We start from the raw sequence: 15,534 nt of genomic DNA, 5'->3' as shown, positions 1-15,534 counted from the left end.
GAATCACAAAATCTCTAGGTTGTAGTCTAAAAATCTGAATTCTTAACGTATGAATTGTTGGAATTTTTGGTAAAATGTAATTTCTTTTGTCTACTAGAGGTTTAATGAAGAACATGCGTATTTGATGACTAAAAATAAGCGCATGATGCACTTCAGTACACTTTTTAGAGAAGAATTTTAAACCTGACCGGAAATCTCCAAAGTCAAATCGCTGAGGAGCCGCCGGTGGAAATGACACCCCGCCAGGCCGCTCCAGCTGCGCTTTCAAACCCGGCTGCGGGCGGCGCCCGCTCACCCCCCGCGCCCTGAGCGCCGGCTGCCGTGGGGTGCCGCGGGGTGCCGTGGGCCGCGGGGTGCCGTGGGGTGCTGCGGGCCGTGGGGTGCTGCGGGCCGCGGGGTGCTGCGGGGTGCCGCGCCGCCGGGCGGGCCCTTCCCGCCGGGGCCCCGCCGCCGCCCAGCAGCCGCCTGCCGCCCCCCAGGTGGGCTCCGCGCCGCTCCGCGCCCCGCGGCCGATGGGCGGTGCCGGGGGCGGGGCGGGCCGCTATAAAGGCGGCGGGCCGGGCGGAGGGCGCGGTTGCGCTGCCGGTGGGGGCGGGCGCGGAGCGGCGCGGAGCTGCGGGGCGTTGCGCTGCCCTGCCAGCGGAGATGCTGCGAGTGCGGTGCTTGCGCGGCGGGAGCCGGGGCGCTGAAGCGGCGCATTACATCGGCTGGCGGGTTGGTGCCGCGCAGATCCGCCGCCGGGCTCGGAGGGGCTGGGGCTGAGGATGCTCCGTCCCGGGGGGGGAGGGAGGGGGACACACGCCTTGCGGCCCCTCCGCGCCGGCGGGTGCGGGGTGCTCCGAGCGGCGGTGGGCGGGCGCGGGACGGCTGCCGGCTGCGTTGGCCGAGGCTCGCCCGTGCATCCTCCCGCCTCGGCAGCGCGAAGTTCAGCGGCTCCGGTCGCCGCTGTCAGTGCTGTGCTCCTGTCTCGTTGTTCTCCTAAACTGTATTTTAAAAGGCGATTTGTCCTTTAAGCATCTAGTAGGCTGTGAATAAATTAGGATGGCTGTAACAAACTGTGTTTCTGTTAATGCTCCAAATAATGTACATCGTTTTGGGATTACAGCATAAGGCGCTCGTGGACTGAACTGTTGCTTTTAGCCTTTTGTAAGGGAAACGTAATTTTCATTCTTATTTCTATTTTAAGCTTGGAAGAGTCTTTACAGGATGGGTGCAGCAATCTTTCCGGAGCACCCAGGCAGCTACAGCCTCCCAGAACACCTGTGCTGCTGCTGACGACAAGGCTGCTAGCCCTGTGCCTAAGGACTGTCCTGTTTGCTCGTACAATGAATGGGACCCGCTGGAAGAGGTCATTGTGGGAAGAGCTGAAAATGCTTGCGTCCCACCTTTTTCTGTGGAGGTTAAGGTAAACAATAAAAACCCAACCTTAAATAGGAAATCATGCGGGTTTTATATATACAATTTGCTTAAGCTTTACGGTGCACAAGGTGTGGTGTTTACTCTTGAGGATTCTTCTGAGGGGAGACCTTATCGCTCTCCACAACTACCTGAAAGGAGGCTGTAGTGAGGTGGGTGTTGGTCTCTTCTCCCAAGTAGTTAGCGAGAGGACGAGAGGAAATGGGCTTAAGCTGTGCCAGGGGAGGTTTAGGTTGGAAATTAGGAAAATTTTCTTTACGGAAACGGTGGTCAAGAATTGGAACAGGCTGCCCAGAGAGGTGGTGGAGTCACTATCCCTGGAAGTGTTCAAAAAACGGGTAGATGTGGCACTTTGGGACATGGTTTAGTCTAGTCTACCCTTGATTGGTTTAGAGTAGACTTGGTAGTGTAGGTTAATGGTTGGACTGGATGATCTTAAAGGTCTTTTCCAACCTAAATGATTCTATGATTCTTTCAAAGTAGTTGTTTACTTCTGTGAAATTTTACAGCATGGCCATGTTGGTGGGGGATAGGCTTTTTCTTCCCACTTTCAACTGAATTAGCTCTTTTAACAGAAGTCAGTAGTAGAATCTCTAATATGTACAATCTGCTCTACTAATACAGCCCTGATGCTATCAAAGTACCCACTCTAGCATTTGAGATAGTTGGTAGGACTGACAAAAGTTTAATTGGGCTCAAAACTAAGTAGGGTTACCACCTGGAAAAAAGTGTCATTTTCTACTTAATAGTCTGAGAAAGACTGAGTTCTATAGCTGTGGACTAGCAGGACCATTCTGTTTAAATTGCTCTTAAATAGCTCACTGGAACTCTTATGTGCTACATTAAGTATTGTATGGAAATACATACTCCTCTGTCTTTCAGAGTTTTTCTGTGCCTAAAACTACAACACAACCTAAATAAATCCACATTTCTTTGTTTTCTGAAATGTTGTGTTTTAGAACAGGTACACTCAAACAATGGGCTTGCTCCAGATTTTTATTGTGTACTTTACCTGGACTTTAAAGTTACTAAAGCATGTGTTGTTACCTGCATTCGTGTGGATGATCTTGAATTGTTCTCTTCCAGTGTCACAGTACAGTACTGCCTCCAAGGCAGCACATAATCTATGGCTATCACAGCAAAATGAGCTGGCATGTGACTTCTGCTGAAGAGACCTTAGTAAAATTTTAAAGGATATCTTGACAAAGTTGACCAGAAGACCTCAGTTAAAAGAAAGGGAATTCTTCTGACACTGAAGGAACGGCAAACAAAAATACTGAAAATATGTTTACAGTGCTGGAAATGGTAGTTTAGAGGAAGTTTGGGATGTACTTGTGGAGAATACTTCTCTTCCCCCTGCCCTGTTCATGTTTGTATCTTTTTCTTTAGAATCTGGGCTGTGATTCCGGGCAGAACTGTTTGGAGGTGTGTGAATGAATTACTGCCTGGCAGTTCTAGTCCCCAGATAGAAGAGTAATCATTTGACTTACATTGGGACATTTGAGATGATATCTTGGCCCCAGTGAGCGCAGTGAAAACTTTACCACTGACTTCGTTATGACTTGTATTTACTCCTTGAAAGCTGAAGCTCAGTTACCAACCTTGGGAATCCTGTTTCAGATGCTCCAAAGATTTTTCTAGCAGCTTCAGAAAAAGAACCAACAGAGGATTGGCATTTCTAATATACAAGTGTATGTATGTGGATTTATGTACTTAAAACTGATGGCAGTAAAATGAATGCACAGGAAGAGTAAGGGAAAAAAATTTCTAACTTTGTTACATTGTAACATTAAATGAGGCAAAACTCTGTTCTCAGGTAGTGGCCAAAGGCTTGCTTTAATGTCAGAAAAAATAGTCTTTCAAATGTCTAACTTGAAGTGTGACATGCTAGACAGCTAGCCTGGTTCTAGTGCCTATTAAACCATAACTAATCAAATGAGGTCAGAACTTCGCTTTCTGTTACATGCAATATCAAAAGCTCAATGAGGAATATCAAAGTATAGGATTACCTCTGCAATTCAAATACCTACAACTTGGGTTTAAAGCAAGCTTTAGCTTTATGTAAACTGCAAAGTCTAAAGAATACACTGGCCACAACAGGTAATAGGAATAGAGCGTGCCAGCTGAGATGTGGTTTCCTCTACTTTTCTCTGCTTTTGTCTTAAGTTATGCTGTAGAAACTGCAACAGTGACTTTACCTGGGGGTGTTGCTGAATAATCGGAACAGTAGCCCAAATCCTACCTTGCCAATCCTGGAAGATATTAATAGATTCAGTTATTGTTCAAAACTCTGCTATGTGGCTGAAAGGTAAGGTGTATATGTGTGTGTTGCTCCAGTGTAATACAACAGCCAGAAATCCCCGCTACTGTCCCTGTAAGTAGCAATACTGGGGCTGATGTGTATCACGTGCCTTCTGCCAAGTATGAATGAGGGTCATTGGTTATAAAAACTGAGTTTAAAACTAGCGAATTTGAGTTGTATAAGGAAAAATCGAGGCTTTGGACCTGAGGCGCTTTAAAACACACATCCCAGTGTAACAGTTTTTGGTAAATACTTTCTTTGAGGTGCTTCTAAATTGTGTTTTAAGATGTATGCATGTTTATTTACAAAATATTTAAGTGCAGGAAGTATGGCTGCATTCAGCACTCTTGTACTTTGAGACATGGTTTTGGCATACACAAGTGTTTTTGCTGTGATGTAGGAATGATGTGCTTGGCATACGAAGGAGGAAGGAATTAATTGAATAGGGAGCCCTACATATCTCATGAATATTAATGAGCTGACACTTTATTGCATATCCTTTTGGGAGCTTGAAATGGGCTATGTAGGTTATGTGGAGGCAAATACGCTGTTGGGAAACAGGAAATCTTAACTAGGAGATTAACAACTACATTAAGTAGGAAGATGTCCTTTTTTGAATTAGCACTTTGGTCAAAAATATCACAGTTCAGATGTATTCTTCTGAAGCAGTTGACAGTTGAGCTTTATAGCTTTGTACTCTGCAGTGTTTTTCAGTATATTTTGTGAACAATAATGCATTTTTGGTGAAGAGGTATTATTGCCACAGATCATTATATCTTGAGTAAGAAGCTGGGAGGGGTGTGTTTACTACTGAATTAGCAAAAAGCATTTTGATCTGAATTTCTGTTTCAATGTACTAAATTTAATAACTGTCATTACTAGCTTTAAGGTACATCTTGAGAGCATTAACATTGATAATGTTAATTATTTTCCACAACAAATGTTTAAAATATATAGCAACTGTGGGGAGTAATTCTGCTGTTTCTTAAAGACAATCTTTTCTTTACAGCACACTCTTAAATTTCTTTCTGAAAAGAAAGATTTTTTTTTAAAATGCTGCTGCAGTTTCTCAGGTACTCTCAGACAGTAGGTTACAAGGTGCATTGAGGAGATTATTTAAAGCTCTTTTCTGTGTCCTGGCCATGGCACTTTCTGAACAGTCTGAGATGAGTTGTATGTATATGATCAAAGGGGCCTGAAATCTCAAACCTGAATAGGTAGGAAATAGATGTTCCAATTGTATACCTTTTTACCAGTTATTCAGAAAGTAGGGACTATGAGTGGTGTTATGGTGTTAACCCTTACTCTGTCTTAACTTTAAGATTATGCCGTCATATTAGTGCAACACAAGTGTCATTTCTCAGGTTTGAAAAAGAGCAGTATTAGAGACACCTGGTGAAGAGGGGAGCTGCACCTCTTAGGAATTAATGATATTAAAATATATCATAGGTGGCTCTGAAGATAACTAGCTTTACTCCTTAGGACAAATTTGTCTCATCAGCAGAACGGGTTTCCATAGGAATGCTAGGCACTTGATATGATCTGCATGTGACTTCTGAACAGCTGGCAAGTCTGAGGTGATAAAATTACCCAAGACCTCTCTTAGAGAAAAAGAATAAATTCTTTCAGGAAGGATGGGAAGAAGCTTTGCTACTGGAGGAGCAGGATGGCCACGCTGAGACCTTTGCGTGGGCTCTCTGTATAAATGTTAAGGATGTCTAAAAGATTGAATTTTCTCTTCCTTCTGTCTTACCTCTCCAGCATGAGGGCAAATATCCAGAAATAGTAGAGAATGCAGTGGACAGCCTGGATTGTTGAAGATCAGGCATGCCTTCAGATGAATGGCCTTGCCTGCTTGGGGCTCGCTGACAGTACTAGCACAAAAGGAACATCATTGCTTTCTGGAAGGTAGTCAGGACTGCAGTGTGAGGAGGTAACCTCATGTTTGGGAGGGCAGGTTCTCCTGCATCCCATTGCTGTCACTCATGCTGCCTGAACGAGCCGGACTCTGTTTGGTAGAAGGAAGGCCTGACCACTTGCTCACCTCTTCCTGACCCCTTCTGCTGTTGTTCCAGAAGGGCTCTATATCAACTTGTTCCTCTGTCACGTTCATGCTAGCAGAGACCCATCAAAACTGCTTGTTTTACAGCTTATAAATCTGAATGAAGTACTTTCAAAGACACACTGAACTGAGGCAGCATCATTTGTTTTGATTATGTGTCTGGATTTTCTTAACCATGAGAACCTAGGACATTATTTTAAATTAGTTTTTAATTTGAGAAGACTATCACAGGGTTTCAGGAGCAGAGGATTTAGGCCTATAAATGTTGTACTTGTTTTAATCCAACCCTGACAAGTGAATTTAATATCTCTTGCATTTTCTAGACTACTGCTGTACCTGAAGTATGGCCCCTTCTAGCCAACGGGGCATGTTACCTCTACTTGGGATAGCTTTAGAATTCCTGATATCACCACTGTGACAGTACCGAAGCGAGGTTTTAACAAGGTGACTACAGATGTATGCATTTTGGAGATGAGCTCAAGGTTGTTTTCATTTAAAAACATGTCTGCTAGCCTTATTAAATAGCAAAGTCTATAGGGTTTGCTGTGTTTGGTGTGTTTATACAGGTCTAGTGTAATAAGGGCCAAATCTTTCATGGCCACTTGGTAATACTAGCCACTAAACACTAACTGAAGTGTAATGTAGTCTCTTTGTTTTCATCTGTAAATAATGAGACTTTCTTTAGGGCTATGGCTAAAGAGGGGAAGAGACTTCTAGAAATATTTATTATATTATTTATACTAGTATTTCCATTAGTAGAAACAAGTAATAATACTGATCCATCTATATCCAAAAAATATAAGGAAATGAAATATCCTGAAAATCCCATCTAAAAGTCAAACTAAACTTGCAAGTGGAAATGAAATATGTACTTACTTCTCCACCTTCCAGAATGGTTTTCCCTTCTTTTTTCCTGCTGTTCCTCAAGGACTTTTTTTTTTTCTTGGACATTATGCCACCTGTAGGGTCTGTCAGCAGTACTGAAGCTATCTGCTAGTTGAATGAGCCTGCTTGGCACATACAGCTGAAACTTAACTTTGATACTGGATGTAAGTATTTGTGAAGACATCAGCCATTCACAACTAGTCTAACACCTGCATTTACATAGGTTTAGTGACTGGACACATGCACATCATAAAACATCTGAGTGAAACCTTGCCAATGGTGTGTATAAATAGAAGTAAAGATAAAAAATAAAGACAGCAGAGTGCTAGAAGGATAGGGATTCTCAACCAGGAATAATTGAGCATTTATCTGAAGCATTGAACCCTCTCCCTTCCTCCCCACCCCCACCCTCCCGCCCATTTATTTTAGAAGAATCAGCAGGATATTAACAATTCTTAGCAACTTTTCAAAATATTGCAGGAATCATATAAGGCACACTACAACATGTTGTGGTCATAACACATACAAAGCAATCGGAAGTCAGTGAAAGAAGAACAAGAAACTTTGAACATTAAGAATTGTGTCTTACACATCTATTTCACTCTACCAAAATAACTGATGCTTATTCTTTGTCACTTACCTGTCCTTTTGTTTTAGGCCAACACATATGAAAAGTATTGGGGGTTTTATCAGAAATTTGGAGGCCAGAGCTTCCCCAAAGACCATTTAAAAAAAGCTATTGCTGAAATTGAAGAGATGTGCAATATTTTGAAAAGAGAAGGTGTAATCGTCAAGAGGCCTGATCCAATTGACTGGTCTGTGAAGTATAAAACACCTGATTTTGAGTCTACAGGTAAATTTGCTTCCATTGTTGAAGGTCTTGTCTGTTTAGCTCTTGTCTGAGACATTTTGGATGTCATCTAGTCTACCTTCTTGCTTGAAGCAGGATTATTGCCAGTGCTAGATGAGGTCAGCGATGGCTTTGTGTAGCTATGCCTTGCAAAATCTCCAGGGATGGAGATTCTGCCACCTCATTTGCTGACCTGTTTCAGTGCTGCATGGACTTTCTAATGAAAGGTGTTTTCCTAATACCTAACCGGAACTTCCCACGCCAGCATCTGTTGCCAGATTCCCTTGCTATGTTGTCACTGCCACTACCAAGAAGTGTTCATCTGTCATGTTTAATGGCCCAGAAAGTAGCTGTAGGCTGTTACTGCTTTGTCCCCTACTTGCCACACAAAATAAGCTGAGCTTCCTCTGCTTCTCCTCCTAGGTCATGTGCTGTAAGGCCCCCACGACTGTCTTGATAGCCCTTTGTTGGATCTTAAACTATGGAGGCCAAAAGTAGAAACAGTTTTCCAGGAGGATCCTCACTCGTGTCAAGGAAATTTGAATGTCTCTTTGCCTACTGGCCACATTCCTCCTTGTATAGCACCATGTGGCTTTGGTTATTTGCAGTGAGAGCACACTGGCTCATACTCAGCTTTGCATCAAGTGTAGTCTCCAGGCTCCTTTCATGTCAAATGTGTTCTTAAGTTGTTCTAGTGGAATTCAAATTCATTAGCGAACAGATAATGAAAAGTCTAATGGGACTGCTTCCTGTACTAGTTCTGTGCTCCATCAAATTCCTCTTCTGTGCTATTACTTTTTAAAAGGATGGTATATAAAGAAATGAGGTCCACTTGGAAAACTTGCTACCCGTCATCACCTTTTAATGTTGTCTGAGTAATCCATAAACATTTGTGTAGTTAATTTCCATTAACCAAATTATAAAGTAGAGGCTTGTAGGTTGTGAATGGCTTTCATCTAGTTGTGAACTTGTTATGAGTGAGGCTTTGTAGCAAAATGTTGCATGTATTTTGAACAAAAAATGTCACTTTGAAAACTTACTGAAGAATGTAAGGACCTCAAATTATACCCTGGTTTCCTGACTTTTGTAACAATGCTTTTTGCCGGTCTTTTGGATAGAAGTAATGGTAAAAAGGAGGGTGAAAAGTGAATAAGCTGAAAGAGCTGAGAAAAGCATATTTGTCTTGTAGGTTAATGGCCTTTTTCCTTTCAGGTATGTACGCTGCCATGCCAAGAGACATCCTGTTGGTGGTGGGAAATGAAATTATTGAAGCGCCTATGGCTTGGCGTGCTCGGTTCTTTGAGTACAGAGCATATAGACGAATAATCAAAGATTATTTCAGCTGTGGTGCTAAGTGGACAACTGCCCCCAAACCCACAATGGCAGATGAACTCTATGATCAGGTATTGTTCTCATTTTGCTTCAGAACTTCAGTTCTGGTTATACAGAATTCTGTTGATAGTTTCAACCTGATATCTAGGTTTCACAAAATTGGGGGAGAACACAAAACAACTCTGGAAATTTGTGGTTTATCTAATGTGTGCAAATAATCTGTAGCCTTTCCAGGTGCAAATGAGTGTGTGCAATTAGGGAATAAGAAACAGGAAGTTGTGCCTGTTGAATTCAAGTCTGCTTTGAATTGTTTTGGTTACTGGCTGTGACTTGGCATTACTAAAGAGGAAGGAATGCTAGAAAGACAACACAAAGATTACTTTAAAGAATTGAGATATCCTGAGAATGTCCCTATGTCCTGAGTGTATCAGGAAAGTGGGAAAGAATATATATTTTTGTCACAGAAAATACCTCATAATCCTTGTTTTGCATGATGATCAGTATTTTGAAAGTTACATAAAAGAAACAGTGGAGGAGCTAAACTGTGAGTATTTACCTTCCACATATTTAATTTTGTTTTTCTTTTGTAACAATTTTGAGTCAGATAATTTTGGACCTTGGTAAGAACATCTACAATAAGTGCAGTAAAACTGGAAGTGGAATGATTATAACTTTCTGGGAACAGTGACATCTTATCAATGATGCAAAGAAGTCTGTTTAAACAAAATTACCTTTGAGTAATCTGTCAGTATTAGAAAACTTCCAGAGTCTTGTTCTAAAGCATGCTTACTTATCTAGTAGTTTTTGTCTGTGCTGTTTTTTTTCCACCTCATTTGTTCTTAATAGCATTGTTTCATTCTAAAATCTATTTAAATTCCTGAAGATCTACCTTCTAGCTTGAAGTACTGCTCCATTCTAAAATGTGGAAAAAGTAGGGAGTCCATCTTTGTTAGGAAATAGCTTGCATGCCAGTATTTCTGTCACTGTGCAGTGATTTGTTGGACTGTTAGTTAAACTCCACTGGGAATGAATGCTTTTGATCCAGAAGCCAGAATATTATAGAGACAGTGGCTCTGAAGAGCGATTAACTTCTTGGTATAACTATTATCTCTTATGTCATCACTTACTCTTGAATGTACTTAAAACCTTTTACTTAAACTTCCACATTTATGCTTTCTTTTTTTATTCTAGTAACAAGTAAACCAAACCACCTCCAAGGAACATACTAGCTATCAATATAAACACATTTTCTTCATTTCAAAATACTCTTCAGTAGCAAGTAGTTTGAAAACTTTCCCTTACCATCTCAAATCTAAAGTTGTTACTTGTTTTTCTATAATTAGGATTATCCAGTCTGCTCTGTTGAAGACAGGCATAAACTGGCTGCTCAGGGAAAATTTGTAACTACTGAATTTGAGCCATGCTTTGATGCTGCTGACTTCATTAGAGCTGGAAGAGATATCTTTGTACAAAGGAGTCAGGTAAACAATGGTTTCTTAGAACAGCTCTGGTATCTATCTTAATGATTGATACTTGCATTCATGTCTCTTTAAATTCCTGAACAGCATTAAAATAATAGTGTTGACAAAAGAAGTTGCTATTTGTAGAATGTCTGATATACAGGATGAGACTGTCTTACAGCTAAGAGGTTAGCTAAAAGCACAAACTTATTATTTGGACTTTAAATAGTTATTAAGATAAAACCTTAGATAAACTAAGCTTGGATGCAGTTTATATTCTAGCCTAGTGAAACTTACTTTGTCCTGTTTTCAGGTTACAAATTACATGGGCATTGAATGGATGAGGCGACATCTTGCACCAGACTATAAAGTGCATATCATATCCTTTAAGGATCCTAACCCTATGCACATTGATGCCACTTTTAATATCATTGGACCCGATCTTGTGCTCTCTAACCCAGACCGTCCCTGCCATCAGGTAAGAGTGTAGCAGAGGGGAAAGTGTTTTGTGTTTAAAAATGACTCAGCTGGATTAAGTCCCTGCTGGATAACTGCTAATCCACAAGTTTATTTTGTATACACTTGAACAATGTTAAATTACTGAATTTAAATAGCACTCGCAGTTGTTCAGGAACTTATAGATGTATTTGCATCTTGACTCTAGAACTTTCTCAGCAGTACAATGACCATTGTTCTCCCCCAGTTTTCTGCTGCTGCTCTTTGTGCTTTCTTATTGTGAGGCTAGGCAGATGTGTTGTGTGTTTCTTCCTACGTATATGGTTTAAATGTGATGGAAGTGATCTATTTTGTAATAATGTAGTATCAAAGCAAGTACATAGGATATACTACTTCTCTGAACACTTCCACTACTTAAATATATTAATTGTATCCAAGGGGAAATTAAGGGGTTTCTGCTGTTCAGATGAGTAACCCCCCTCTTTATTCTTATTTTGGAAGCCTCTCCTTTGGTATTATTAACTGTACCAATAGCAGGAGGCTGGTAATTGCTCAAGCATTCAGCTCTGAATAACTGAGCGAGAAGTTCTTCTTGAAGAGTGGGAAAGAGGAGAGACATGGTTCAGTATGTAAAACCTACTACTTCACTCTGAGAAAAAGCTAATACTGCTAAATAGTGCAATCAGATCAGAAAGCCCTCCAGGGAGTAAGAGCTTATCTGTTACAGGCCTGTGACCCGTACTGTCAGTGCTTGAGGATTCTTGTGAGGATCCCCATGATTTCAGGAGCTGTACCACCACATGGGAATAGCTGAGCCGATACTTAATCAGTGGGATAGAGCTGTGTGCAGCAGAGAGGATGGAACCATGTGCACAGCATAGCTCTTAAAAGCAATATTAGTATCTTCGCAGCAAGTGGCTTCAATGCAAATGGTCCCATTGAATTTATTGCCTTTTGTAATATCCATTATAAGAATATATTTTTTAAAAACAATCATAGTCTGTTCCTCCCCTTTTCCCTTCCCCTGTTTTTCATAATCTTACTTGCAAAAGGAGGCTCTTGGTCTCCTTGTGTTAAACCCATGTGCTGGGACTTTTTTCATGGAAAACTGCTGTCTGTGTAGATAGAAAAGATAGATGCAGCTTTCTTTCATAAAAACTGCTTTAGCAGTTCTGGATGACCAGGAAATGGGGGGAAGTGCGGGTGAAAGGTGGGTTTTTTTGGGTTTTTTGGTTTGTTTGTTTTTTTTTTTTTTTTTTTTAAAATCCTGCCAGGCCAGGCTGGTTATTGAGTTTTCAGAATCGGAGCTCCACCTCGTGGTAACACTTGAATAAAGAACTTTTCCAAGTATTCAGATAATTGAAAAGTCAATTCTCCTTAGCCAAAATTATCCTCCTCTTATTTTTGACTTAATTGTGTAACTCTTAGAGACACAAATTGTTCCCTAGGATGCCTTTAGTTTGTTCCCTTTGTTAAATAAACTGCATATTAAGTTTCTTACGAAGCATGATGCAAACACGATTTTATGTGGTATTTTTGGTGGTTTTGTTTCTATAAATGGCAGTGTAATTCATATCAATGGCTTTTACAGTTATATGGGAAGAAATAATACCAAAAATAAAGAATGTAATACTTTTGCACTGTTACTAGTATCTGTATTTCACAGGCTCTAAACTTCATGTGTTACTTTTTGTCTTTAACATATCTTAGTATACCTAGCATATATAAAAACAGTAGAAGCAAATGCTAGTGCTATGCAAAGTTTGAAAAGGCTTTACAAAAATGCTTATATGAAAACCAGGTTTGCAGATGGAACTTGAATGAGGGCAAGAGTAGTGAACAAAGGGAAGGGGATATATATTGAAGTAGCCTGAGAAAATGTGGCATAGGATGGAGGACATAATACTTTAAGAACCCTGTTCACAATATAATTAAATTACTCTTTCAGATTGAGCTCTTCAAGAAAGCAGGCTGGACTGTGATTCGCCCCCCAGTGCCACTCATCCCAGATGGTATATTCACTCTTTCTTTTCTAAGAATTCCAAGAGTATTCTTAAGAGTATTAATATGGGGCAACATTGGTACAGTAGAAGTTTCATTCTCATGTGTTTAGATCACCCACTGTGGATGTCTTCTAAATGGCTCTCCATGAATGTCCTAATGCTGGATGAGAAACGTGTGATGGTGGATGCCAATGAGACATCAATTCAGAAGATGTTTGAAAATCTGGGTATGTCCTAACACACTTGAACATATACTTAAAACACAATGATCTTGATACCAGCTATACACATCAGGATGAATGGAGGTTTCACTTAAAGTAGTCAAAGCAGCCAGCGCTGGAAAATGTACTCAATTGGATTAGTAAGTAAGCATCATTCAGTGATTTCTCTCCTGAATACTTTAGTCATAAGAATATGGGCTTCTTACATCTTGTGCCCCCTACAGCTTGCAGCAAATAAAGGTATGAGTAGCAATTAAATTTACAGTTTCATGCTTTTGAATGAACTTTTTTTTTAATGTAAAACTTTCTGTTCGGTTTGGAGGTCAAAATCTGTCTTGGAGAGGTTGAGTGCGCATATTGCTGAGTGATGTAGTGCTGGCTATCCCTCATTGCCAAAATGCTTTCAGATTTTTCTGGTTTCAAACTCATTGTACTTTAAGCTGTCAAATTAAGAGCACTTAACCTGGGTATTTCTGCTCGTTTGTGGAGGATCTGTCCTGTGAGATGTAACCTCCTGATAGCATGGAATTTTAGATATACAGTGCAAGAGAACTGTAACAGAATATAAAATCTGAAAGTCTTATTATGCACAGCTAACTCCAAAGACAAATAATACAGACTTAAAAATCTGAACTCATTCAGTTAATCCAACTGTTTCCATCATGCTGGGAGGGAAGGATGTAGGTAGATCTACTTGTGGCTCACAATTTGTTAGTAGGAGGGTAGCCAGATTGCTTGGTGCTACAGCCAGCTGACTATTGCTGCAGGGTAAGTACATGGTGATGCAAAAGTTGACAGGGGAGAAAGAAGACTGGTGGGTAGATGAGAAGTCAAGGGAAGTGAGGGATCGTTGTATTGTAGAGTAAAAGATAATACTCCCCAATAGCGAAAGACTCCTTTAAAGGGAGAAAAATGATGGGAAGGAGAGAATGATCCAAAGATCGAAGATACCAATTGTGAACCTAGAAGGAGGGTTGGTGCCATGGATGTGAGTGCACTTATTGAAGCTTCCCTCAAATCTGAGACAGACTGCAGGTGAGAACCATGCAATCTAATGCTTTAATCTGCTTTTAAAGACTGGCTATACAACTTGTAGTGAATCACTTAGCTTTTCAATCTTAGGTTGTTTTAATTCCCTGCATGACCAATGAGCTGAGGAGTTATAAATGCTTGAAAGTACTTAAAAAATGAGGCCATTAATGCTAATCATGACATATCTTTCACACTTGAACTTCACAGTCTGAGCGAGTTCTAAATAAACTCCTGTAGTCAGTAACTTCCTAGGACTGAGATGGGTCTACTGGGAACAAAACTATTGCTGACCTAGATGATAGATTCTACTGAGCTGCTCCTGAGCTCCTGAAAGTACCAAGAAGCAAAAAGGCAAACTTTGTAACAGAAAAGTCTTCTGATCCTATCTGTCAGGACTTTGTATAAGCTAAGCCACAGCTGAAACATCAGAGCTGAAAAGAAGTGGAAAGAAGCTTAACCTAGGTGTAGTAAGTGTAACAGCCTTTTTAGCCTCTACAAGAAAGAAAGACTCGGAGCTCTGTACTTTGAATGCTTCTTTTCTTGAAAGGCACTTGAAAGAGCACACTTCGTGTCTGAACCATAAATGCTCACACAGACTTACGTCAATGTGCCCTGGTCACATATTGTAGCAGAATTTCAGCTAATTCTTCACATACCGCAAAAATGGAATTTTTCTTTTTATTACTGGCACATTGTAATACATCAAACACCGGCTGTGCTCCAGGCACTGTATATTCCTGAGGGTATCGCTGGAATAAACAAGTCGGCTATGTTCCTAGCTTGTTCTCTGCCTAGAATTTGTGAAAAGAAGTTCTTAACAAATGAGTAGGAAATACTTTCTGTACTTGCATCGAGCCATATGATCTGATAAAGCATTATCTAATGTTCTGATCAAAGCTTACCACATGAATTTCAGACTTTAATTTTAAAGTATGTAATGTATGTTTCTTGCAGGCATTTCTACAATTAAAGTGAATATTCGCCATGCCAATTCACTGGGAGGTGGTTTCCATTGCTGGACATGTGATATCCGCCGCCGTGGTACCCTGCAATCTTATTTTGACTAGTTATGAGCCAGATAGGCAGCAATGGTTCAGCTTCTAAAATAAGCATAGGAAATTAACAAATTAATTTCACTTTTGTTAAAACAACTGCATGGGCTCTAGTGCTTGATCAGTGGTGTCCTTAAAGTGGTCTGGTAAATGATTTATTCTTACGTACTCTTCACGTTCAGCAGTATCATTGAAAGTCTTTCCATCAGCAATACGGGTTTTCTGGCTGGCTTTTTGAAAGACATCCTTCATCTATGAAGCTGTTTCACATTGACTTCGAATGTAAAAACTTGACAAGATAGCTAAAGGGTCTTGCTAGAATAGCTTGGCCCCTAATACTGGACATCTACCTCTGTCTAGTTACTCTATCAAATAGGCAGCTTGAAATGTTAAACTTGAGTAAACTCTTCTTACTCCTTTTAATCAGTCTATTGTTCTAATATATTCATGTTTAATGATGTTA

The 15,534-nt window shown here is 40.5% G+C and overlaps 1 protein-coding gene across 1 annotated transcript; it reads left to right on the top strand.

Annotated features, from left to right (window-relative positions):
* The first annotated feature begins 645 nt into the window (after positions 1–645).
* On the top strand, positions 646–15,086 carry GATM (glycine amidinotransferase). The gene is made up of 9 exons (XM_075714203.1): positions 646–714; positions 1,187–1,405; positions 7,323–7,518; positions 8,728–8,918; positions 10,191–10,328; positions 10,621–10,785; positions 12,712–12,775; positions 12,877–12,993; positions 14,974–15,086. Exons 1-9 carry the CDS (start codon positions 646–648, stop codon positions 15,084–15,086), a joined length of 1,272 nt encoding a protein of 423 aa, XP_075570318.1.
* The last annotated feature ends 448 nt before the right edge of the window (positions 15,087–15,534 follow it).

This window comes from Pelecanus crispus, chromosome 7 (assembly GCF_030463565.1).
Source record: "Pelecanus crispus isolate bPelCri1 chromosome 7, bPelCri1.pri, whole genome shotgun sequence".
Taxonomy (NCBI): domain Eukaryota; kingdom Metazoa; phylum Chordata; class Aves; order Pelecaniformes; family Pelecanidae; genus Pelecanus; species Pelecanus crispus.
The sequence above is the reverse complement of the archived record's forward strand: the minus strand, read 5'-3'. Positions and strand labels throughout refer to the sequence as shown.